A 24863-nucleotide genomic window follows, 5' to 3' on the forward strand; every position below is an offset into this window, starting at 1 on the left:
TGCCATGCTTTGCCCCGTGCCCACAGCAATGGATCCAGCTGCTCCTGCCCATAGAAACAGAACTCAGACAGCAGGAGAAAAATACAATTTATTTACAAGTAGAAACACTTTAAAAAGGTCTCCTCTCCCCTCCAGGAGGGCAGCAGGGAGCCAGGGTCCCTCGGGGACTGATGGCACCATCCCATTCCCTCCGCCCCGCGTGCCCCACGGCGGTCCCGAGTCCCTTTGGTGTTGCTGAGCCGTGGGGCAGCAGGGAGGGGTGAGGAGACAGGCTGGGAAACCTCAGAACTTGGTGTCCTTCAGCGCTCTGCGGCCGGCCTGCAAGAGAGAGCGGGGGGAGGGATGGTCACCCCATAAAGGGGGGGCTCAGGAGATGTCCCCCCCGCTGACCCCCCCCAGGTTGCCCACCTTGCCCTTGGGGGATTTGGTGGAGGCGATGCGGGGCGAGCGGCGCGCGGTGCCACGGGGGGAGTTCTTGGGGGTGGTTTTCCTGTTGGCAGCCCGGCGCAGGAGGCTGTTCCCCAGCTTCTTGGGGGTGTTGAGGATGCTGAAGGCCATGGACTGGCGCCGTTCGGGCTGGGAGGAAGAGGAAGGATGGTGAGGAGCTCGGGGTGGGAGACGGGGAGCTCTGGTTCTCCTCTGAGGCCCCGTGAGCTGCTCACCTGTTTGCTGGGCGCCTGCTGCTCGCTCCGCCGGCTGAGGTGGGAGCTGCGCCGCTCGCGGGGGGTCTGGGGGCGTGGGAAGCAGCTGACAGGCTTCTTGGACTGGGGGAGAGAGGCAAGAGAGAGGATCAGGTGGAGAGAAGGATGCGGGACCACAACGGAGCGGGCAGAGCTGGGACAGGGGGAGGGAAAAGGGCTCGGAGCTGCCCCGGGGAAGGCGCTGCTGGCAACGGGGGTCTCTCGGTGCCCAGCAGCGCGTGGCACATCGCACCCCCATCTTTGGGGTGGGACGCCGAGGGGTCTCCGCTCACCTCGGGGGTGTCGGGGCCTTGGTGGGATTCATCCGAGAGCCGTTTGCGCTGCTGCCGGGTGGTGATGCCCCCGTGGGCCCACCCCCCTCCCAGCATGCCGCGCCGGGCGGCCGCCCCCTCGGCAATCTGCGAGGGCTGCATGCTGGCGCGCCGCAGCGTCTCCGTCGGGTCGCCCGTCTTCATCTCCTCGTCCGTGATGGTGCCCAGCACGTCGGAAGGCTGGAGGGCAGGAATCACACCCGTCAGCCCCCCGGGTGTAGGGGGAGGGGAAAACGGGGTGGCTGCGTGCCACCCCCCCCTCCTTCTGCCCTTACCCGGCTCTCCAGGGGGTAGCAGGTCTTGAGGTGCGGCGGGCAGGCGCGGTTGCGCTGCTGCAGCTCGGCGATGCGGTTCCAATCGTCCAGCTGCTCCGGTTCGTCCTGGCACGTCCCCAGGTAGATGCTGCTGCGACCTGAAGGCAAAGCGGTGAGAGGTGGGGAGGGGCAGCCCCGCCTTTGGCTCAGGGTAGAGCTCCGTCCCGCCCCCCACCCCGGGCCCAGCTCACCTAAGCTGGAGCTGCTGCCCGCCTGCGAGCGCCGCAGCGAGCTGCGCGTGGCCGGCCGGTAGCCGGGGAGGCTGAGCAGCGCAGCGTGGCCTGATGGCTCCTGAGGGGAGGAGGTGTCCAGCTTGCTCAGGGAGTCCTGCGAGGGAAAGCTGGCCAAGGAGCGAGCAGAGCGCAGCCGGGCCCGCGCCGGGGCGGCTTTCTGGGGCTGCTCGGAGAGGATGCTGCTGAAGGACGCGTCCGCGCCGCCCGGCTCCTCCGTGGTGGTCTCTTTCTGGCAGGAGGAAGAGGGGAAGGGTGAGGAGGAGGAAGAGGGGAAGGGTGAGGAGATGCAGCAGACCCCCCTCCCAGCCCAATGTCCGGCTCGCCCCCCTCACCTTGGTCATGGTGATGTTGATGATCTGCGTGGTGCGGCGGCGCCCCGAGCGCGTCCTGCAGCCCGACTCCAGCGAGACGTCGGCCAGAGAACCGGCGCTGCTCTCCAGCTTGGGCTGCGTGCGGCTGGCGATGGGTGTGAAGTAGAGGCTCTCCAATGACTCCACCTTCCTTGGCAGCCGCTGGGATGCGCGTGGCTCTGTGCCACCCGGAGCGGCTGAGCCGTCCGAGTGCGAGCGGGTGGCTTTCCTGCAGGATGGGGCACAAGGGCTGAGCGTGGGGCTGGGGGCAGAGCGGGGCTGGGGGCAGCAGGGGGCAGAGCGGTACCTGGTGGAGTTGAGGGGCTGCCCCTCGTCCAGGCTGAGGTCCAGGCTGTCAGTGCTGAGGTCGGAGGGGTTCTGGCGGAAGCTCTCCGGTTCCTTCAGCGTGGCCTTGGGGGCTGGGAACTTGCCGAGCTCGCGAAGCTGCTGGTCGGCGAATTCCAGCTGGGGGGAAGGCAGGGAGAGGTGGGCCAACTCTTGCAGCCAGGAAGAGGAAGGAGGAAAGCGGAGAGTTGAGCTGTGCCTACCTGTGTCTCCAGACTGCGGACCTGCCCGCTCAGCTCCCTGCAGCTCAGCTCGGCCTCCTTGGCCTGCAGCACGCTCTGCTGCAGCTCCTTGGCCAAGCGCTCCGACTCCGTCCTCAGCTCCGCGTTCTCCTTCTGCAGCTGCTCCATGGCCTTCAGCTTCTCTGCCAGGTCCTGGTTCTGCTGCTTCTTTGCGTCGTAGTGAGTTTTCGCCTTTTCCATCTGGGAAGAAGCAGGAGAAGGAAAATCAGCGGCCCGTCGAGGCTCCCCACCGAGCGCAGGGCTGGTGACAGCTTGCAGCAGCACACCTGGGCTTTGTAGTGCTCAGCTGCCTGCTCCTTCTGTGCCAGCTGCTCCTCCAGCTCTGCCACCCTCTCCTGCTGGCGCGTGGCCTCGCTCTGCAGCTCTCCTTCCAGCACCTGCATGGAAGGGATCGGGTCAGAACCCCCTCATCTCCGCAGCAGAGCCGCCCCAGAGGCCGAACGTCCCCATCCACCTACCTTAACTCTCTGCTGCTGGCTCCGCGTGGCCTTCTCGTGCTGCACCAGCTTCTTATTCAGCTCCTCCACCTGGCAGGGCACAGGTCGGTCACCCGAGGGCAGCAGGCAGGGATGGGACCACCCCCACCCTTCCTCCCCAGGCCGTCCCCTCGCACACCCGTGGCCGACGCAGCTGTCTCCAGCGCCAACTGTCCGCAGTGGGATCAAGCAGCGGGAGGAGGCTCAGCCCCAAATGGTTTTGTCGTGCCAAAGTTCAGCGCGCTGCCCCGGGGGCCGTCACCTCCCCAGGGACAAGGGAGCATCCTGCAGAGCCCCCCAGGCTTGGGATAGGGACGGGGGCTTTGTCCCCGCAACGTGGGGCAGGGGATGGGGGTGACCCCGTGAGGAGCAGCCCCACGTTGGCCGCGTCTGCTCGAGCAGCAGTTCCCCAGAGGTTGGCTCTGAGATCGGCGCTGCATTAAAAAATAACAACAACAACAAAAAAATACCCCACAATCCAACACCTCCAGCCCAAACTGTGAGGCTGGATGGGTGGGACCCTGTTCCTCTTCCCCGTGGGGTGGATGTGAGAGCCCAGAGACCTGGAGCTTGGGGATACCCCGCTGCCATCAGTGGGTAAGGAGGCAGCAGCTCTGCTGGCAGGCGGATGGGGCCGCGCACCGTCACCGTTTAAGGAGCCGACAGTCGATGTGTGTTACCTGCTTTGCTTGTTCTTTCTGAAATACCTCTAGCTGCTCCACCTGTGGCGAGCAAAAAGGAAAGGGTGAATACATGGCGTGTGCAGGGCACTTCCCCCCACAGGTCTGGACACCCCCAGCTCCCACCCCGAGGAGCCCAAGAGAAGGGTTTGTAGGGCTGCAAAGAAACCTGGGCTTCCTCTGTGCCTTAATGAATGTGGGCCCTAAGATAACCCCCCGGCTTAGGAACAGGGATGGGGTGGGAGCAAAGACACCTGGGGATGGTGAACCTGGGCCATAAGACAACCCCCGGCTTAGGGATGGGGATGAGGTGGGAGCAGAGCCCTGGCTCAGAGGGCTTTGGGCAAGCTTGACCTGGGCAGACCCAGCAGAAGTGAGTGACACGGAGCCCACGTGCCATCCCCACGGCACAGCCCCATCCCGAGTGCTCTGCCCCAAAATCCACGTCGTGCACCCACGCTGCGGAGCTCCACCAGCCCCTACCTGCGCCATCAGCTTCTGCCTCTCCTCCTGGAACTTCTGCCTCTCCTCCAGCACCTTTACCTTGGTGTTTTCATACTTATTGCTCATCGCCTCCAGCTTCCTGGCCGCCTCCTCGGCCTCCTGCCTGCTGCTGGCCATCGCCTTCTCCGCCTCCAGCCTCACGCACTCCAGCTCCCGTGTGTGCTTCTCCCTTGCCTGCCCCAGCTCAGCATCCAGGCGCTGCTGCCCGCGGCTCACGCTCTCACTCAGCGCACGGTTCTCCTCAGCCAGCCGGCTGTTGGCTGCTTGCAGGGCTGCCAGCCTCTCGCTGGAGCTCGCTGTCTCCTTCTGCAGCCTCTGCAGCGCACGCTCCTGCTCAGCTGCTCTGTCACGCAGGGCCGGCAGCTCGGCCACCTCCACCCTGGCCCGGGCCAGCTCCGCCTGCAGCGCAGTGGTGGCCTTTGCCCTTTGCTCCAGGTCCTCGCGGTGCTTGCTCTCCAGCGAGGCACGCTCAGCTTGCAGCTGCTGGCACAGGTGTTTCAGCGGCACCACCTCTCCGGCCAACGCCTGGGCGCTGCCCAGCTCCTGCTGCAGGGAGGAGAGGAGCTGCTCCTTCTGGAAGAACTTGTCCTGGCAGACCTTCACCTCCTGCCGCAGCTCCTCCTCGCGCTCGCTCTGGCAGTGCCGGTCCCTCTTCAGTGCCTCGATGGTCATCCGTTGCTTCTCCATCTCCTCCTGGCACCGTTGCACCTCCACCTTCATCAGCGAGCAGCGTTCGGCCGCCCGCGATGCGGCCGTGGCCATCTCGGTCTGCAGCACCCGCAGCCTCTCCTCCAGCTTCTTGCTCTTCTCCGACTCGGCCATGATCAGGCGTTTCAGCTCCTTGCTCTCGCCCTCCTTCTCGGTGAGCTGCCGGTGCAGGATGGACACCTCGTGCTCCAGGCTGCCCAGCAGGCTGTTCTTCCTCTCCAGCTCCTGGATGCATTGCGACAGCTGCTCCTTCCAGCCCTCCTCCAGGTGGCCCTTCTCCTGCGCCGCAGCACGCAGGGATGCCACCTCCTTCTCGGCAGCAGCCACAGCCGTTTTGCTCTGGGCCAGCTCCTTGCTCTTGTCCTGCAGCTCCTTCCTCAGGCTCTCCACGGTGCCATCCTGCAGGGCCTGGGCTGAGCGCGAGGCATCCAGCAGCCTCTGCAGCTCCGCTGCCGTCTCCCGGTGCCGCACTGCTTCCCTCTGTGATGCCTCCAGCTCCGCCTGTTGCTGCTGGGATCCTTCAGCCACGGCTTTCTCCAGCCCAGCGATGGTGTCCTGCTGCTCCCGGCACTTCTGCTCCAGCCGCTCCACTTCCACGCTCAGCATCTGGGCCTCCTTCAGCTTCTCCTGGTAGAGGTCTTGGCTGGAGCCAGACTCCTGCTCTCGGTGGCGGATCTTCTCCTCCAGGTTTTTGAGGGACGCCTCCTTGGCGTACACTGCCTTGATGCTGTCCATCTCAGCATCCCGGCTCCGGGCGGCCTCCAGGAAGCCCTGCAGCTCGCTGTCCATCTTGGACGCCCGCTCCTTCACTGCTTCCACCGAGGCGAGCTCCCCTTTCAGCTTGCTGACTGTCTTCTGCAGGTCCCTCAGCTCCTCACCCCGCGAGACGTTCTTCAGCCGCAGCTCATCCAGCTCTCCCTCCTTCTCCTCGATCAGCTCCAGGGACCGCGCCAGTTCCTGCTGGTGCGCCGAGCGCTCCACCCGCTGCTCGTTGATGGAGTTCTGCAGCTGGACCTCCAGCTCTACCTTGCGTGCTTTCTCGGCGGCGCAATCGGCCTTGGCGTCCTCCAGCTCCTTCTGCAGGCGCTTTGCCTCCTCCTCGCGCCGTGCCAGCTCCTGCCCGTGCTCCCGTGCCGCCTCCTCCAGCGCCGCGCTCAGCCGGGCCACCTCGCTGGCCTCCTGCGTGGCCACAGCTTCGAGCTCCTTGGATTTCAGCCTCTCCTCTGACAGCTCCTTGGAGACGGCCTCGAGCGCTTCGCTCGCCTTCCGCACCTCCGCCTCCAACTTCCCCACGCGCTCGGCGCTCGCCAGCTTTTCCTGCTCCTTGCCTTCCTTCTCCTTAGCTCTGGCCAGCTGGTCCTGGAGGGCGGCCAGCTGCTCCTGCTGCTCGCTGGCCATGCGTGCCACGCGGGCTTCCAGCTCTGCCACCCTCTCCTGCTCGGCCTGCAGCCGCTGGCAGGCCTGCCCGTGCTCCCGGCTCAGCTCCTGCAGCCTCTTCTCCAGCCTGCCGCGCTCTCCTTCCTCCCCCTTGGCCACCTCAGCCAGCTGACGCTGCAGGGCTGCCGTCTCCTCCCGGCGCTCCTCTGCCACCTGCTGCAGCCGTGTCTCCAGCGCCTGCCTCCTGGCCAGCTCCTCGCTGTGCTGCTGCAGGGCCTGCTCACCACGCTGCACCAGCTGCTGCTTCTCCGCCTCCAACTCTGCGATCCGGGCCAGATTCCCCTCCAGGCTCTCCGCTGCTCTCCTCTTCTCGTCCTCCAGGATGCCCTCAGTGTTGCGCACCGACTCCTCCAGGAAGAGCAGCCGCTCCTGCAGGCGCGTGTTCTCCTTGGCCACCTTCTCCTTGTCAGCCAGCTTCTGCTGGCTGTCCTTCAGCTTGCCCTCCAGCTCCCGCAACTGGGCTCGCAGCGTCTCAGCACTCCCTGCTTGGGCTGAGCTCTGCTGGCACTGTGCGCTGAGCTCAAGGACGCGGGCTTGCAGCTCTTGGACCTTCTGATTCAACTCAGCCTTCTCCTGCTGCATTTCCATGGACGAAGCTTTGCTGGCCGCCTCCAGGCTCTGTAGTTGGCTACTCAGGGCCGCCAGCTGCTTTTCCTTGGCTTGCTGCAAGTGCTGCAGCTGCTGCAGGGCTGCATCCCTCTCCTGGACAGCTTTCTCGTGTTCAGCCCCGAGCTGTCTGGCTTTCCCTTCTGCCTCCTGCGTGACCCGCACCAGCTCCTCCTCGCTGTGCTTCAGGCTGGCACCCAGCTGCTCCACACGCCGGCTCAGCTCGCCGAGAGCCTCCTGTGAGGCCATATCCCGGTGCCGCAGCTCCTCCGCCTGCGCCCGCTCCTGCTCTGCCTGCATCCGCAGCTCAGCTGCCTCCTTCTCCTGCTGCTGCAGGAATCCGCTCAGCTTGCCCACCTCTGCTGTCAGTGCGTCTGCCTGGGCCGTCAGGCGCGCCTCCTGCGCCCGCAGCTCCTGCTCCAGCTTCTCCTTGGCCAGGTGCAGCTCGGAGACGGAGCTCTGCAGGTTGGAGATGTGGGTGCCAAGCTGGAGCTTCTCCATCTCGAAGCGGTTGCGCTCCGCCTGCAGGGCTGCATCCCGCTGGCTCTTCTCTTCCTCCAGCCGCAGGACGGAGGCTTGGAGCTCAATGCCTTTGGTAGTGAGGCTGGACACCTCCTGCTTGAGCTCTTCCAGCTGGCAGAAAGAAAAGGAAGGAGGAAAAACATAACAAAAACATCCGTCAGACGTCACCGGAGCAGCACACAACAATTTTACTTGAACTTTATGGCCAACAAGCCCACTGCACACCCCCAACAAGCCGAGCCCTGCCTTCACTTCAGGCATTTCTGAGAGCAAACCCCTTCCCCCGCTGTGCAGAAGCTGCCCCGTCCCCACTGGGGCAGCCAGCAGGGAGTTGCTGTCCCAGACACCGTGCAGGTGGCATGCTCAGCCCCACAGCATGCACCTTGAAGGGAGCACCCAGCTCTGTCCCCTCACTGCTGCATGCTGAGGCACAGCAAGATGGGCTGCTCGGCACTGCTGTGGCTGGAAGAGCTTTGAGCTTGCTCTCATCACAACCAACCAGTCCATACCTTCAGGACGTCGCCCATGACCTCTCCCTTTTCCTGCGTGCTGCAGTCCCCCAGCTTGACCAGCTGGTCTTCCAGCAGGGAAATCTTCCCCTGAAGGATCTCAACCTTCTCTTCTAGGCATTTCTGCAGACACAGACAAGGGATGGAGCACGGTAGGAGGCGGGGGACACTTGCTGCTCTCAGGGGACACCCATCCCCAGCCTCTCACCTTCTCCTGCAGCACAGCCCGCAGCTCGCCCTCCAGCTGCGCCTGCTTTGCTTGGGACTGCATCAGCGCAGAGTTGTGCTCCTCGGAGAGCTCATTCAGGGCATCCTGCAGCTGCACCAGGTGGCTGGCGATCTCCCTCAGCTGTGAGGGAAGCAGGGAAGTCAGCTCAGCATGGAAACATTGGAGGCCAACCCAAATCCGGGTGCTTGCAGGGCTTCATCAGCCACATCACATCCCAGGTGCCAAACGCAGGCAACGTTCACGCACCACAAAGAACAAACCCAAATTGTACTTTGTGCCCACTGCCAATGCAGCTTTTGTTTTTAAGGCTGCTGCTAATCTTGCTCCAATGGCTGTTAGCAGAGAGCACTGCCACCAAGATGCAAAACAGGAGAGTGCAGCCCCGTACCTTGAAGGAGAGGTCCCCGTTCTCCTCGGAGAGCTGGTTGATCTTGCGGTCCATCTGGCCCTTCTCGGTCTTCAGATCCTGGCACTGCTTCAGGGCCTCGTGCAAGCGCACCAGCAGGCTGTGAGAGAGCAGTGGGACACCTCAGCAAGAGCAAGGGAGGAGAAAGCATTGCTGGGGACACCAGGGTACGCGGCCATCTCTGCATGGTGCTGAGAAAGCCCTAAGAGGGTTCCTGACAAGCCACGAAGCAGAGCATGGCTGGGGCAGCTGGTGTTTGAGCTCTGCGTGGCCCCCACCGCTCTGAACCAGAGTTACAGGACTCCAGTTAGAACCTCTACAACTTAAGAAAAATCAGTGAAACAACTCTCAGGTTGCAAACAGGGGACAGGGCAGAGACCGAGACGCAGCATGGCAGTGACAACCCTAGCCCAGCTGAGATCTGATGCAATTAACAATTGGTAAAGGGATGGGAGCTCAAAGATCGACTCTCAGGAGTCACAGTTTTAGGCCAAAAGCAGCTTCTGGGCTCGCTCAGCTGCAGCCCACCGTGAGCTTGGTGGCTGCGCTGAAGATTTCAGCACCAAATCCAACAGCTGGGCACCAGCAACGAAAACCTTTAGGAAACGGCATCCAATATCACCCCAAAAGCTTTCAGGGACACAGAAACCTGCGGGCGTTACCTCTCGTTCCTCTCCCTCAGCTCCTCCATCTCTCTGGGCTCCAGCTGGTCTGCAGCTTGCTTCTCATTGAGCAGAGCCAAGCGGTCGATGCGGTGCTGCATCATGGTGATCTGAGCCTCTGGGGAGCGTGGAGAGGAGGGCACGTCACCATGAGGAGGGCACATCACCACCCCCTGCTGCCGGGCCGAGCCCCCAGCACAGTGTGGGACACCCATCCCTCTGCCCAGGGGAAAGCTAAGGCACAAGGAGCCAGGCTGGGCAGCACTGGCATCACTCAGGTAGCTCTGGTTGCCCCGAATTTATTAAGTGAGCGAAAAAGGGAAAGAGAAACTGGAGCGGAGCAGAGCCAACCCCAACACACTTGTTCTGAAGCTGCAAGCTGTGCTCATCTGGGCTCCAGCAGGACCTGAGCATGGTTGTAGGGGGGTCAGAGCCATCACACAAAGTCCCAAACCCACACGTCCCTGCCCTGGAGACCCCTCCCTGTGCCCAGGATACCCCCCAGGCACCGACCCTTCTCAGTGATGAGTTTGCGGTTCTCTGCCAGCTCCATCTCCAGCTCGTCCCGGTTCTCCCTCTCGATAGCCAGCTGCTTCTTCAACCTCCGCAGCTGGAACTGGGGGGTCTGCAGGACATCCCCCACAGGTGAGGCTGGTGTTCCAGGGAGCATGCTGCAAAAGGAACACTGTTTAGCATCAGAAACACATAGCCCAGCCCTCTGCAACCCACCCCAGGACAGGAGGGGACCGCCAGCTGCTCTGGGAAGCGTCTGTGTTTGCTGCTGGCAAAGGACACTCCCGGTGACACCTCCAGGTCCCCCCCAAAAACGTGCCAGAGAACAAAGACGTACTTGTTCATGCTGGAGGAGGAGGAGGCGATCTTCTGCAGCTCCAGGAAGCGCACCTGAGGGTGGGAGAGCCCCGGCGAGCGCTCCTCAGAGCTGCTGCTGGATGTGCCGGGCGAGGATAGCGGCGCTGGGAGGCAAGGAGCACGGTTCAGGTTTTGGTTTGGTACCAGCAGGGAAGAATCAGAAGGGTGAAGGCTTGGGTCCGAAGCCCCAAGTGCACAGGAAGCACAGATCCCAGCTGGGACAGACCCCTCCTCCTTCCTCCCTGCACATCCCACCTGGCAGCTCCCCCAGCCTTTGGGCACTGCTCGACCCAGCGCCGTGCTCACCTCTGCGCTGCAGAAACACCTCCAGGTTCTCACTCAAGCTCTCCTCATGGTCCAGCACGAACTTGAGGATGGTGGCCAGCTCGACCTGTGGGACAGGAGCCACGAGAGTGGGGCTCCAGGTGAGCCCTGGGATGGAGATGTGGTTGCACACCCGGCCCTGGGACCTCGGGGCATTACCTGGATCTGGTAATCGAACTCATTCCAGTCCCGCGGGCTCTTGCTGCTCATGGAGCTGTGGTACAGGAGCAGCACGGCTACCTGGAAGCAGGCAGTGTGTCAGGGGGAGTCAGGTGGCACCAGGCACGCACCAACACTCCTCAAGGTGCAGCCACCATCTCAGAGCCACCATCAGCCCCGGGGACACTGCAGTCCCACCAGAGGACCCCACGTTTCCTCATGGCAGGGGGGATGTGTGAGGGGCCAGAAGACCCGCGTGGCACAGAGGTACCTTGGCCAACTCCAGCTCTTCTCCTTCCAGCAGCTTCTGTGCTGACACCAGGTTCTCCGTGGCCGACTTGTGCTTGCAGAGCTCTGCAATGCAAAACAAGGTTTCCAAACGCACGAGCGAGGAGGAGCAGGACAGGAAGGAGGAGAGGGGAAGGAGATGCACCCCGCTGCTGGGACACAGCCCCCCAAGGGCACCATGGATGTGCACCCGCAGGGAAGGGGCCAGGCTGCAGGATGGGACCACGCTGGGCTCTTACTCTGCAGGAAGCCACAGATGAAGGCTGCTCGCTCCGCCAGGGACTGCTCCAGGACGGACTCCCCCTCCTCAGTCCTGTGGCTGCAAGAGAGCGCAGGCAGTGTGAGTGCTACGCAGGAGGTGGAACAAAGGCTGCTTTCACAGCCCAGAGGCAGCTCTTTGGCTCCCTGCAAGCTGGGGTTTTCCCCGAGCCGCCCGGCAGCAAAGTGAGCAATCCCTGCTGCTGGCGGCCCCAATAAAACCCGGGAAGGGGGTTCAGGGCTTCCAGCTGCCCCAGGATCAGCACACTGTGCTGCATGCTGTGCTCCGGGGCTCACTTCTGGGCAGGGCAAATCACAGAGGGGAGCAAAGCTGCTGGTTTTAAGGAAGGAACCGCAGCTGGCTGCCGTGGCTCTCGTCCAACGCTTCTGCACAGCGCAGCCAACGCAAACGCAGACCACGTGGCTGCCAGCCACGCTCTGCCCTCAGTGCTCACCCTCACAACACCACCAAGCGAGGGGGGATTTGGTGCAGGGATTGGCTGTGGGGTGAGCGCGTGGTGCTGTGATCCCGCCTAATCCCAGCCAGAGCGCAGCCAGAGAGGTGAAGCAGCTCTGACTAAATATATCTCAGTGCATGGCTGCTTCCTCCCCGCCCTGCTCCGAGCAGCTCTTGTTACACCGTTCTGCAGATAATTATAGCAAGGACTGAGCTCCTCAGGACTGGCTGCGGGAGCACGGCCTCGCTGGGGCACTAATTACACACCGGGTTTAATCACTCTCGTGCTCGCGAGTGACGGATGCAGCTCCCAAGATCAGAGTTCTGCCCCTCCCTGCCCCAGAAGCAGTCCCTGTGCTGCGATGGGTCAGTGGGGAGGGGTCTGTGCCCACCCCGTGGGGCGCTCCTTACGCTGCTCCGTGGCCCCAAAGCTTCCTCAGGACTCTCCCTCCAGGAGAAGCGTTCACACCGCTTCCTTCTCCCTGCAGCATTTGGGGAAGGGGAGCAGCTCCCACTGCATGGGGAGGGGGGGCGGGGAGGGAAGGCGGGGGGGTTCATTACACCCCCAGCCTTTAGCACTCACATCTTATTGATGATCTGGATGAAAACACGGCAGTCCTGCAGCTGGGACAGGTCGCCAAGTGGCTCCGCGCACGCCTTGGTGCTGTTCACCTGGAAACGAAGGGGGGAGATCAGGGGGTGCCCCCAACCTGGATCCCAAGCAGCACCGTGGCTTCTTGTCCCCATCCCCAAAGCTTGAGCCCCCCCGGGGTCCCCGCAGCCCCCCCAGCACCATCGCTGTGTGTTACCCAAGCGAGGAGCGCGGCGGCTCTGGTGGTGTGGAGCGGCATCTCTGCGAGGCTGCCAGGGTAACACCCGGACCTGGAAACACCAACAAAGGAGGAAAAATAAAAAGCAATTAAAACAATAACGAAGTGTCGTCATTGAAGAAGGATGCGTCTCCTCCATCCCTTGCTGTTACCGAGGGGAGCAGCCAACATCTTCATTTTGGGGAAGGGAAAAGCCCGGCGGAGTGCTCGGGGACGGCGGTGGGTGCCCCCCTGTCCCCACGGCACGACGCTCCCAGCCCCACGGCGGCACGGCACGGCCGGCAGCACACGGCACAGAGCAGCGATTGTAGTTGGGTGACCTACATTCCCTGGGGCTCGGGGGGAGCAGGGGGGACACGCTGCCAAGCGCGGCGGTGCCCGGGCGCCTCGCGGTGCGCACGAGGTCTCCATCCTTCCCTCCTGGCACAGCCAGGAGCGGGGAGCGCCCCCACGAGCTGCCAAAGCCAGGGGGCCCATCAGGGGGTGTTTGGCCCTCACACGGCCAGGGCACACCCCAGCTTTCACCCCCCCCCCCCCCTTCCTTTCCCTGTTGTTTTAGAAGCCCAACATCTGGCACAGCGCGGCGGAGGCTGGGAAGGGCCGGTGCTACCCGAGGCTGTTGGCCATGGGGTGCTGCCCCCTTCCTGCCCCACCACCCATCCCCACGTCCCTCCTGCAGGAGCCACCTCCCTGCCCCCGGCACTTTGCTATCTCCAGGCAGCAGAAGTCTCCTCTCTGCTATCGGGGAGGGGGGGCCCAGCATCCGCCCCCCAGAAGACACAGGGTTTGGCCACGCAGGGAAGCAACACAACGCAAACCACGGCCCCATCCTTTGGCTCTCCCCCAGCACTGCTCCTCAGGGCAGAGCACGGGGGTCCCCTCTGTCCCCACGGTGGTCACCCGCACAGGAAGCCCCCCCCCTCCGGCCCCGCTTAGTGCCACTACCAATGGGACCACTGCCAGCCAACCCCCCCCACCCCCCCACGGCAACCTTTGCTGTCCCCGGTGCCACCCTGACAACCCCACCCCGGGGGCTGCACATAACCCTAAAACACCACGTGGGGTTGGGGTCCCCAAGGGCTGCAGCGCCCTGCAGCCAACCCCAAGCAGGGCAGGGTGGAAGGCAGATCCTATAGGGGCTCCGGTTGTGTCCGGTGGGGTGGGGGGGGGACACTGGGGCTCGGTGACAGCGGCACGATGGTGACATCCCTGCAGTGACAGCACTGTGCCCCCATTTCCCCGCGTTCTGAGCTACACTCCCACCACCACCACCTCCTCCTCCTCCTCCTCCTCCATTGGCGGCACCAACCCAGACCCAAAGCCGCGGGAAGGAGCGAAGGGAAAAGGACCCAACGCTTCCCCCCCCCGTTTCCTCCCTTAAGGAACAACAGCAGAGGACCCAAAACGCTCCAGCTGTGCCACCCCCGTGGTGCTGTCCCTGCCCCCCCCCCTCCATGCCCGCTCCGTCACAACACAGCGTTACGCAAGGCAGCACCCTCCTCCGGGCACAGCGTTGCAAGAAGGGGGGGGGGGGCCAGACCCCAAACCCCCCCCAGGGAGCACCCGGTGTTGCTCCCCAGCCCCATACGGCCCCCCTCCGTGGGGCAGCGGGGCTCACACCCGCCGTGGGGGGGGCACACACCCCTGGGGGGGGCACAGAGCACCCGGATGTTGGCGAGCGCAACTCGGCACAGCACCCAGAGCAGGGGGGGGGGGGGGGGGGCTGCGAGCCAAGGGCTGCCCCCCTCTCCTCCTCCCCCCCACTCCAACCCCCCCCCAACTGCCTCCTCCTCCTCCTTTCCTTCCTCTCCTCCTCCTCCTCCCCCCCCCCCCAACGGCCCCCGCCGCAAACAAACACGGAAGGCGCACAAAAGTCTTTGTTGGGCTCTTACCGGAGCGCCGCCGCCGTGCCCTGCGCCCCCCCCCGGCGTCAGTCAGCCATCCACGCAGCCCCCTTTCCCCCCCCCCCCCCCACAGCCGCCCGATAGCAGTGGGGGGCACCGAAGAATCTACACAAAGAAAAGTTGTCGGGTCGGCGCTGGGGCTGCTCCAGGAGATGGTTTCCCTTCCTGGCCCAACGCCGCCCCACGTCACGGCCGCTGCGCGCGTTAAAGGCGCACGGCACCAAAACGCAGCGAGGGGAGGGCAGTGGGTGGGATGGGATCCACGCGCTGAGCCAAACGCGGCCTCAAAGCACGGCGGCTCCGACCGCACGGCCCAAAGCCGGACCCCAAACTGCAGCTCCCACCCCCGGACCCCACGTTCCACATCCCTCACCCCGGGCCTCAAAGCCAGACCCAAAGCCAGACCAAAGGCACCAAGGCCAGATCTCACATCTCAGGCCCAGACCCGCGGCCCAGCCCATGATCCAAGGCCCCAGGCCCACACCCCAAACCCTGACCCCACACCCCAGCCCATGACCCAAGGCCCCAGATCCAGACCCCAAACCGTGACCCAAGGCCCCAGGCCCTGACCCCAGGCCCAAGATCCAGACCCCAAACCCTGACTCCACACCCCAGCCCATGACCCAAGGCCCACACCCCAAACCCTGACCCCACACCCCAGCCTCTGATCCAAGTTCCCAGATCCAGACCCCAAACCCTGACCCCACACCCCACACCCCAGCCCATGACCCCAGGCCCCAGATCCAGACCCCAAACTCTAACCTGAAACCCCAGCTCCAGCCCCTCACTCAAGGCCCCAGGCCCAGACCCACACCCCAAACTCTGACCCCACACCCCAGCCCATGACCCAAGGCCCCAGGCCCACACCCCAAACCCTGACCCCACACCCCAGCTCCTCACCAAAGGCCCCAGGCCCAGACCCCAGGCCCAAGATCCAGACCCCAAACCCTGACCCCACACCCCAGCCCCTGAGCCCCAGGCCCCAGGCCCACACCCCAAATCCTGACTCCACACCCCAGCCCATGACCCCAGGCCTCAGATCCAGACCCCAAACTCTGACCCAAGGCCCCAGGGCCATACCCAAGGCCCCAGATCCAGACCCCAAACCCTGACCCCACACCCCAGCCCCTGACCAAAGGCCCCAGGCCCAGACCCCAGGCTCAAGATCCAGACCCCAAACCCTGACCCAAGGCCCCAGGCCCAGACCCCAGGCCCAAGATCCAGACCCCAAACCCTAACCCGAAACCCCAGCTCCAGCCCCTCACTCAAGGCCCCAGGCCCAGACCCACACCCCAAACTCTGACCCCACACCTCTGACCCTACACTCCAGCCCCAAGGCCCCAGGCCCGGATCCAGACCCCAGCCCCCAACCCCACACCCCAGCTCCAACCCCTGACCCAAAGGCCCAGGCCTATACCCCAGGCCCACATCCAGACCCCAAACTCTGACCTCACACCCCAAAGGCTCCAGCCCTTAACCCAAGGCCCCAGATCCAGACCCCAGACCCAGACCCCAAACCCTGACCCCACGCCCCAGCTTCAGTCCCTGACCCAAGGCCCCAGGCCCCTCACCCCAGGCCTATGCCCCAGACCCAGACCCAGACCCCAAACTCTGACCCCACACCCCAGGCCCAGACCCCACAACCCAGCTCCAGCCCCTGACCCAAGGGCCCAGACCCCAGATCCAGACCCCAAACCCTGACCCCACACCCCAGCCCCTGACCCAAGGCCCCAGACCCAGACCCCAACCCCAAAGGCTCCAGCCCCTGACCCAAGGCCCCAGATCCAGATCTAGGCCCCAAGCCCAAAGGCCCCAGGCCCAGCTCCAGGCCCCAAGTGCAGATCCCACACCCCACACCCAGGCCCCAGATCCACACCGAGAGCCCACACCGACCCCAAACCCCACACCCCATACCCCACACCCCCTTACCTCAAGCCCCGCCCCCTCCGTTTATGCCCCGCCCCCTTCGCTTAGGCCCCGCCCGCCGCCGGGATTCAAACGCCCCCTGCCTCCCTCCTCCATTGGCCGGCTCCGCGGTGACGTGTCATCGCGCGATTGGGTGCCGCGCTTCCGAGCGCGCTCCCGAAATCTCGGGCGCCGCGTCCGAAGTCTCGCGAGAGGCGCGGGGCACGCTGGGAGAGGCGATGTGTTGGGAGGGGGAGGGGGGCGTTGCCGTGGCAACGGCGGAGCGCGGGGCCGGGCCTGGCGGGCTCCAGTGGGGGGTATAGGGGGGTATTTGTGGGGTTGGGGGCTAAATAAGGCCAAGGGAGACGTGTGGGGGCACCGAGGGGCACGTATGGGGGGGATCCAGTGGGGTGGGGGGATGTGTGGGGCTGCGGTGGGGCACGGGGGCCAATGGGGTGGGCGTTGGGGTGTGTATGGGTTATGGGGAGGGCTGTGGGGGGGGGGGGGGGGCGCTGCTATGGGGTATGGGGAGGGCTGAGGGTGTCTGTGGGGTGCTGTGTGCTTTGGGAGGGGGGGACAGGGATTGCTGTGGGGCTGCAGCAGGACCAGGCCCTATAGGTGTGTATGGGGTCGGAGGGGCCCACAATCAGGCCCTATAGGTGTGTATGGGGGGAGGGGGGGGGCCCACAATCAGGCCCTATAACCCCTCCAGTGAGCATCGCTGTGCCCCATTGCCAGGCTGCCCCACAGCGATGCCATCCCGCCCGCTGCCCCCCGAGCTCAGCCCCCCCCTCGACTTCTCCTTCCGCCCTCTGCGTACCCTGGAGGGTGAGTATGGGGTGCACCCCCCAATTGGGGTGAGCATAGGGTGGGTTCGGGGCTGGGATCTCACAGCTCCACCCCACAGATCTGAGCCCTGAGGGCGGCCCCTCTCCCACCCTGGCCCTACGCCTGCCTTACACCGGGCTGAGCAGCCTTTGGGGGCTGCACCCCACCCTGCAGCGGCTCCTGGCCGACCCCACACAGCTCCGTTGGCTCGACCTGTCCTTCAACTGCCTGACCGCCATTGACCCGGTGAGAGGGATGGGGGACGGGAAGGGCTGAAGGTCACAGCCCTGCAATAAGGGCCAAACCCTGAGCTGTACCCCACCCCCCCCCCCACCCCCCCTATCCCTTTCCCAACCAGGTGCTGACCACGCTGGGGGGGTTGCAGAGCCTCCACCTGCACGGGAACGCCATCGGCTGCCTGAGCGAGGTGGACAAACTGGGGGCTCTGAGGCAGCTGCACCGCCTGACGTTGTGTGGGAACCCCCTGGAGAAGGAGAGGGGCTACAGGTAGCAAAAAAGGGGGGGCTGTAAGTGGAACCCCCCCCCCAAATCAAACCACCTCACTGAGCTCCCCCCAACCCCCCCCAGGCGCTACGTGCTGGCCCTGCTGCCCCAGCTCAGCACCTTGGATTTCAGTGCTGTGACCCAACAGGAACACAGGGAGGTGGCAGTGTGGGAACACAACCAGAGCCGGCCCCGAGCCCAGCGAGCTTCAGAATGAGAGGTGGGAGCAAAAGGGGGGGCGGGGGGGGGGGGCACACAGCCCCACTGCGGGGCTGCCCCATAGCGCCCACCCACCCCCAGGATGCCGCCGTTTGGGGCACAGCCTTTGTGGCACTGCTGGGGACAATGCAGGAGGATGAGGAGGGAGAAGGGGGGGGGGGGGGGTCACCCCAATGCTATCGCAGCCATTTCTGGGCTGGGTTGAGCCCAGAATTTAGGGCACGGTCCCTACAGTGTCCCCCCCCCCCCCACACACACACACACATCCTACAGCCACACCACCATCAGTACAGCCCCTGCCCACCCCGAGGCGATGCTGAGTCACACATGAGAGCTCAAGGGGGGGTCTTTTTTTGGCAGCACCCCCCCCAACATCCTTGGGGAGGAGGAGCAGCAGGTGAAGAAGGCGCCAGGAACCACCTGGGAGCAGCGAGATGTTTGTAGGGGCGGCGGGGGGAAATCCCATACAACGCTCCCCCCCCCCCAAAAAAAAAGAAGCCAACAGAGCAGGTAATGAATGAACCCACAGCCAACGCACCCCACTGCTGCCCAGCGACCAGGTGGGACACAGAGGAGGCTGGATGTGTTTTTATCTGCGATGGCAGAAGGAGAATAATTAAAACAAACCCACCCCCCCCAAAAGAAAACCCAATAGAAACGAGGAGGAGGAGGGTGGAGGAAGCCGATGGGAAGGTCTCCTCCGGGAGCATGCAGCTCCTGCCTGCCCTTCCCAGGGTGAAGGGGGGAAGGGGGGGGGGGGGGGGATGTCAGCCCCCCAGCAATGAGGCTGCAGCCCCCTCCCCACTGCCCCCCATGCATACAGTGGGGAAGAAGCCACAGGGGCAGCGCTGGTGGGGTCTGTGGGAGCGCTGGTGGGGTGTATGTACAAGTTCTGTGCCGTGGGGATGAAAGGGGGAGGGGGGGGGGAAATAAAGACAAAAAGGAGGAGGAGAAAAAAATACAACCCCTCCCCTCCCCCCAAAAAAAAAAACATAAGCCAACCAAAGCCCAAACCGGTGAAGCTGTGCTGGGTTGGGCTCAGGGGATGCCAAACTGTACAACCAGTTCTTCTTTCGCATCGACGCGGATCTGTGAGAGAGCGCTGAAGGCGTAGGCAGCTATCCGGGATACCTGGGGGGGAAGAAAAGGGGGGAGAGGGGGGTCAGCCAGCCCCATAGCACCATTGGGAATGCTCGGGTCGGATGGTTGTGATGTGGGAGGGCTGCCCTCGCTCCTCACCTGCTGCAGGTCTGTGAAGGGGACGGGCTCGCTGGCCAGCACCTGGTGGGGTTGGTTGGTGAGAGATGGCAGCAGAGGGAGCTTCTTCCAGTGCGTCAGGTTGTTGCTCAGCATAGCCAGGCGTGTGCTGATGATGGGGATGGGGGGGTCTCCATGAGTCCCGGCGCCTCAGGAAGGGATTGGGGGGGTGCTGGAGAGGAGCACCCACCCCCCCCTAAAAGGGTTCGCAGCCCCACCTGTACTGCCGGGCTCTGTCCATGTATTCGTGCTGCTCCATCCCCTGCGAATCCGCTGCCGACACGTCAATGATGTTACTGCAGAGACATGAGGGTCACTGTTGAGGGCCACAGGGTTGGCTGTTGGCTCTTAGGGGGTGTTTTCTTCCCCTCTTCCCCCCCCCCATGGATGTGGGGATGGCGTCGGGCACAGGGAGTGGCATTCATCACCCGTGGGAACACTGAACGCCACGGAGATGGGGCGCTTTGGGTGGCCGAGGATCACGGAGGTGTTTTCCAGCCGTGGTCCTCTGACACCATTATGGCCCCGTAGGGTTGGGAAAGACCCCCCCCCATCCAATCTCAGCCACCCCAACAACCAATTCGACCCATTGAGTCCACCACTGAACCCTCAGCGCCGCGTCCCAATGGCTCCTAAACACCCCCCAGGGGTGCCACGACCAAACAAACCCCTCCCTGCTACCCAACCCGTTTCCTTACCCCCCTCCCACCCACCCCGGACCCAAACAGACCCACACCTCTCACATCAGCCTCCTTGCAGGGGATGCGCTGAGGGCAGTGAGTCCCCTCTCAGCCCTGCTTTACCCACTCCGAACAGCCCCCCTTCCCTCCCACCCCCCCATTGCCTCTCTCTGAGTGTGAGCCCATACGGAGCAGGCAAAGCCGTGCCCGACCCCTCCCGTAGGGCTTACATGGCCGTCTTGGCGAGGATGGAGGACAGCATGGCCTGCTCGTCGGTGCGGGCTGAGGGCAGGCTGTGACAGCTCTGCTCTGCTCCATTCAGTGCCTTGTTGGGAGGGCTGGCCGCCGGCTCCAGCAGCCGTTTCGTTTCTTCTTCCTATGGGAATTGGGAGAAAGGGGGGAGAAGGAAGAGGTTCTGGTTCCCCACGTACCCACGCAGAGCCCCGGCTCCTCTTCCCCAATCCCCCCCCACCTCAAAGCAGCGCTCGCCATCCCCCAAGAGGGGGGGGGGCAGTAAACACAGCGGCCCTCTGCCCACCCCGGGTCACCCACTGCATTCAGCCCTCAGGGGGACGTTCCTTGGGGGTCCTCAGACCCCCCCCCCCCCAACCCCCCCATCCACACTGGGCGCTCACCAACAGCTTTATGTCCTTCTCACGTTGTGGCACCCAAACCTGTGCCCAATATTCCAGGCCCCCACAGATCCCATAGTCCAACATTGATCCCCACAGGCCCCATAGTCCCACATAGGTCCCCCCCCCACAGGCCCCAAAACACCCCCACAGGCCTCATAGTCCCACATTGATCCCCACAGGCCCCATAGTCCCACATAGGTCCCCCCCCCACAGGCCCCAAAAGACCCACACAGGCCCCCCTGCAACCCCACAGAACCCACAGTTCCACACAGTCCCCCCCTCCATAAGTCTGTACAGATCCACACAGGCCCTCCCACAGGCCCCATAGTCCCCCACAGACCCCAAGAGACCCCCACAGGCCCCATAGTCCCACATAGGTCCGCCCCCCACAGGCCCCCCTACACCCCCACAGGCCTCATAATCCCACATTGATCCCTACAGACCCCCATAGGCCCCATAGTCCCACATAGGTCCCCCCCCACAGGCCCCAAAAGACCCACACAGTCCCCCCCTCCATAAGCCCCTATAGATCCACACAGGCCCTCCCACAGGCCCCATAGTCCCCCACAGACCCCAAGAGACCCCCACAGACCCCATAGTCCCACATAGGTCCCCCCCACACAGGCCCCAAAAGACCCCCACAGGCCCCCCCTCCATAAGCCTCAACGGATCCACACAGGCCCTCCCACAGGCCCCCACATGACCCACACAGGCCCCAAAGCACCCCCACAGGCCTCATAGTCCCACATAGGTCCCCCCCCACAGGCCCCAAAACACCCCCACAGGCCCCCCTACACCCCCAGAGGCCTCATAATCCCACATTGATCCCTACAGACCCCCCATAGGCCCCATAGTCTCACATAGGTCCTCCCCCATTGACCCCAAAAGACCCCCACAGGCCCCCCTACACCCCCACAGAACCCACAGTCCCACAGAGTCCCCCCCCAAAGGCCTCCACAGACCCACACAGGCCCTCCCATAGGCCCCCACATGACCCACACAGGCCCCAAAGCACCCCCACAGGCCTCATAGTCCCACATTGATCCCTACAGACCCCCACAGGCCCCATAGTCGCACATAAGTCCCCCCCATAGGCCCCAAAAGAACCCCACAGGCCTCCCTGCACCCCCACAGAATCCACAGTCCCCCACCCCAAAGGCCTCTACAGACCCACACAGACCCTCCCACAGGCCCCATAGTCCCCCACATGCCCCAAAAGGCCCCCACAAGCCCCCCCTACACCCCCACAGGCCTCATAGTCCCACATTGATCCCCACAGGCCCCATAATCCCACATAGGTCCCCCCCCCACAGGCCCCAAAAGACCCACACAGGCCCCCCTGCACCCCCACAGAACCCACAGTCCCACACAATCCCCCACCCCAAAGGCCTCTACAGACCCACATAGCTGCCCCCCCCCTCCCATAGGCCCCATAGTCCCACATAGGTCCCCCCCACAGGCCCCAAAAGACCCACAGAGGCCTCCCTGCACCCCCACAGAACCCACAGTCCCACAGAGTCCCCCCCGCAAAGGCCTCCACAGACCCACACAGGCCCTCCCATAGGCCCCCACATGCCCCACACAGGCCCCAAAACACCCCCACAGGCCTCATAATCCCACATTGATCCCTACAGACCCCCACAGGCCCCATAGTCCCACATAACCCCCCCCCCCCCCTCATAGTCCCACATATGTCCTCCCCCATAGGCCCCAAAAGACCCACACAGGCCCCCCTGCACCCCCACAGAACCCACAGTCCCACACAGTCCCCCCCCCTCCATAAGTCTCTACAGATCCACACAGGCCCTCCCACAGGCCCCATAGTCCCCCACAGACCCCAAGAGACCCCCACAGACCCCATAGTCCCACATAGGTAACCCTCACACAGGCCCCAAAAGACCCCCACAGGCCCCCCCTCCATAAGCCTCAACAGATCCACACAGGCCCTCCCACAGGCCCCATAGTTCCCCACAGACCCCAAGAGACCCCCACAGACCCCATAGTCCCACATAGGTCCCCCCCACACAGGCCCCAAAAGACCCCCACAGGCCCCCCCTCCATAAGCCTCAACGGATCCACACAGGCCCTCCCACAGGCCCCCACATGACCCACACAGGCCCCAAAGCACCCCCACAGGCCTCATAGTCCCACATAGGTCCCCCCCCACAGGCCCCAAAACACCCCCACAGGCCCCCCTACACCCCCAGAGGCCTCATAATCCCACATTGATCCCTACAGACCCCCATAGGCCCCATAGTCTCACATAGGTCCTCCCCCATTGACCCCAAAAGACCCCCACAGGCCCCCCTACACCCCCACAGAACCCACAGTCCCACAGAGTCCCCCCCCAAAGGCCTCCACAGACCCACACAGGCCCCAAAGCACCCCCACAGGCCTCATAGTCCCACATTGATCCCTACAGACCCCCACAGGCCCCATAGTCGCACATAAGTCCCCCCCATAGGCCCCAAAAGAACCCCACAGGCCTCCCTGCACCCCCACAGAATCCACAGTCCCCCACCCCAAAGGCCTCTACAGACCCACACAGACCCTCCCACAGGCCCCATAGTCCCCCACATGCCCCAAAAGGCCCCCACAAGCCCCCCTACACCCCCACAGGCCTCATAGTCCCACATTGATCCCCACAGGCCCCGTAATCCCACATAGGTCCCCCCCCCACAGGCCCCAAAAGACCCACACAGGCCCCCCTACACCCCCACAGAACCCACAATCCCACACAATCCCCCACCCCAAAGGCCTCTACAGACCCACATAGCCGCCCCCCCCCCTCCCATAGGCCCCATAGTCCCACATAGGTCCTCCCCCATAGACCCCAAAAGACCCCCACAGGCCCCCCTACACCCCCACAGAACCCACAGTCCCACAGAGTCCCCCACCCCAAAGGCCTCCACAGACCCACACAGGCCCTCCCACAGGCCCCCACATGACCCACAGAGGCCCCAAAGCACCCCCACAGGCCTCATAATCCCACATTGATCCCTACAGACCCCTATAGGCCCCATAGTCTCACATAGGTCCTCCCCCACAGGCCCCAAAAGACCCCCACAGGCCTCCCTACACCCCCACAGAACCCACAGTCCCACAGAGTCCCCCCCCAAAGGCCTCCACAGACCCACACAGGCCCTCCCATAGGCCCCCACATGACCCACACAGGCCCCAAAACACCCCCACGTAGGCCCTCACAGACCCCATAGTCCCACACAGGCCTCCCCACAGACCCCATAGTCCCACACAGGCCTCCCCATAAACCTCTACAGATCCACACAGACCTTCCCATAGGCCCCCATAGGCCCCAAAACGACCCCACAGACCCCCCTACACCCCCATGCAGGCCCCCACAGTCCCACACAGGCCTCCCCATAAGCACCCACAGACCCACATAGACCCTGCAGTCCTACACAGGCCCCCCCATAGGCCTCCACAGGCCCCATAGTCCCACACAGGCCCCAAAACACCCACACAGGTCCCCCTACACCCCCACGTAGGCCCCCACAGACCCCAGTTTCCACACAGGGCCTCCCCATAAGCCTCGACAGATCCACACAGGCCCTCCCACAGACCCCATAGTCCCCTATAGGCCCCCCTACACCCCCACAGACCCAACAGTCCCACACAGGCCTCCCCATAAGCCTCCACAGACCCACACAGGCCCTCCCGCAGGCCCCATAGTCCTACGTAGGCCCCCCTACAGCCCCCCATAGGCCCCCACAGTGCCCCCCTGTATGCCCCTATAAACCCACACAGACCCCACAGTCCCACATAGGCTCCCCCATAGGCCCACACACGCCCCATAATCCCACACAGGCGCCCCCATAGGCCCTCACAGGCCCCACAGTCCCCCATAGGGTTCCACAGAGGACCCCAACAGACTCACACAAGCCCACCCCATAGTCCCACACAGACCCCCACAAACCCCACCTGATCGGAGGCCTCAGCCTCGGAGCTATAGCAGCAGCCCATGACGCGCCGCCGCCGCTACGGGGTCCGGCAGGGGCCGCACCGCCCCTGTCACGTGAGGGAGGAGCGACGACCACACCCCTCTCACCCCCACTTCCTCTTCCGGTCTCCCCTCCCCCTCGTCACGTGGAGGGGGCGAGCCAATAGGAAGAGAAGAACACCGCCCTTCACCCCACTTCCTCTCCTCCGAGCCGCAAGGCGGCGCCGTCACGTGAGAAGGAACCAATCAGCGAGCAGCGCGCGGCCCCGACTTCCGGCTGGGGGGAGGGGCGTGAATGGGACGCATGCGCGTGGGAGCGCCCAGTCCTCCCAGTGCTCCCAGCGGCTCTCGGAGGAGGGAATAAAAGGGAGGGAATAAAAGCACGTGGAGTGCGTGGTTCGGTGCGCTGCCGGCACTGAAGGCCGGGATCCCATCCCAGCACACCTCTGTTCCGCGCCCACCCCATCCCCGTCCTTATCTGTGCCTCAGCTCTGCCCCATCCCCGGCCCAACTCATCCCCGTCTGTATCCCATCCCTACCCACGTCCCATCC

General features: G+C 64.2%; 3 protein-coding genes across 6 annotated transcripts; 1 reads left to right on the forward strand and 2 right to left on the reverse strand.

Moving 5' to 3' along the window:
- Positions 1–70: 70 nt before the first annotated feature.
- On the reverse strand, positions 71–16467 carry NUMA1 (nuclear mitotic apparatus protein 1). 3 transcript variants are annotated; one of them, XM_046943217.1, is made up of 26 exons: positions 16255–16467; positions 12401–12473; positions 12175–12263; positions 11116–11195; positions 10860–10942; positions 10589–10669; positions 10412–10496; positions 10086–10209; positions 9749–9906; positions 9236–9353; positions 8556–8673; positions 8147–8287; positions 7939–8061; positions 4136–7540; positions 3653–3694; positions 2955–3023; positions 2763–2873; positions 2458–2676; positions 2217–2374; positions 1892–2138; positions 1518–1788; positions 1288–1424; positions 974–1192; positions 663–764; positions 409–576; positions 71–318 (listed from the first exon to the last, which is right to left on the reverse strand). In XM_046943217.1, exons 2-26 carry the CDS (start codon positions 12440–12442, stop codon positions 283–285), a joined length of 6426 nt encoding a protein of 2141 aa, XP_046799173.1. In that variant the 5' UTR covers positions 12443–12473; positions 16255–16467; the 3' UTR covers positions 71–282. The 3 variants fall into 3 exon arrangements, with proteins under 3 accessions (XP_046799173.1, NP_001177854.2, XP_046799168.1); NM_001190925.2 differs by lacking the exon at positions 16255–16467 and adding an exon at positions 14314–14508; XM_046943212.1 differs by lacking the exon at positions 16255–16467 and adding an exon at positions 12574–12705.
- LOC107052453 (leucine-rich repeat-containing protein 51-like) lies at positions 16431–18699 on the forward strand. The gene is made up of 6 exons (XM_015280904.3): positions 16431–16547; positions 16969–17058; positions 17138–17304; positions 17417–17565; positions 17647–17782; positions 18142–18699. The coding sequence occupies exons 2-5, from the start codon at positions 16983–16985 to the stop codon at positions 17777–17779; spliced, it is 525 nt and encodes a 174-aa protein (XP_015136390.2). The 5' UTR covers positions 16431–16547; positions 16969–16982; the 3' UTR covers positions 17780–17782; positions 18142–18699.
- On the reverse strand, positions 18293–24388 carry LAMTOR1 (late endosomal/lysosomal adaptor, MAPK and MTOR activator 1). 2 transcript variants are annotated; one of them, XR_005862793.2, is made up of 6 exons: positions 24293–24388; positions 19949–20094; positions 19257–19334; positions 19021–19147; positions 18732–18912; positions 18293–18700 (listed from the first exon to the last, which is right to left on the reverse strand). XR_005862793.2 is itself a non-coding variant. In XM_015280905.4 (5 exons), exons 1-5 carry the CDS (start codon positions 24332–24334, stop codon positions 18820–18822), a joined length of 486 nt encoding a protein of 161 aa, XP_015136391.1. In that variant the 5' UTR covers positions 24335–24388; the 3' UTR covers positions 18293–18819. The 2 variants fall into 2 exon arrangements, 1 of the variants encoding a protein (XP_015136391.1); XM_015280905.4 differs by having other exon boundaries at positions 18293–18912.
- Between the last annotated feature and the right edge of the window lie 475 nt (positions 24389–24863).

This window comes from Gallus gallus, chromosome 1 (assembly GCF_016699485.2).
Source record: "Gallus gallus isolate bGalGal1 chromosome 1, bGalGal1.mat.broiler.GRCg7b, whole genome shotgun sequence".
Classification (NCBI taxonomy): domain Eukaryota; kingdom Metazoa; phylum Chordata; class Aves; order Galliformes; family Phasianidae; genus Gallus; species Gallus gallus.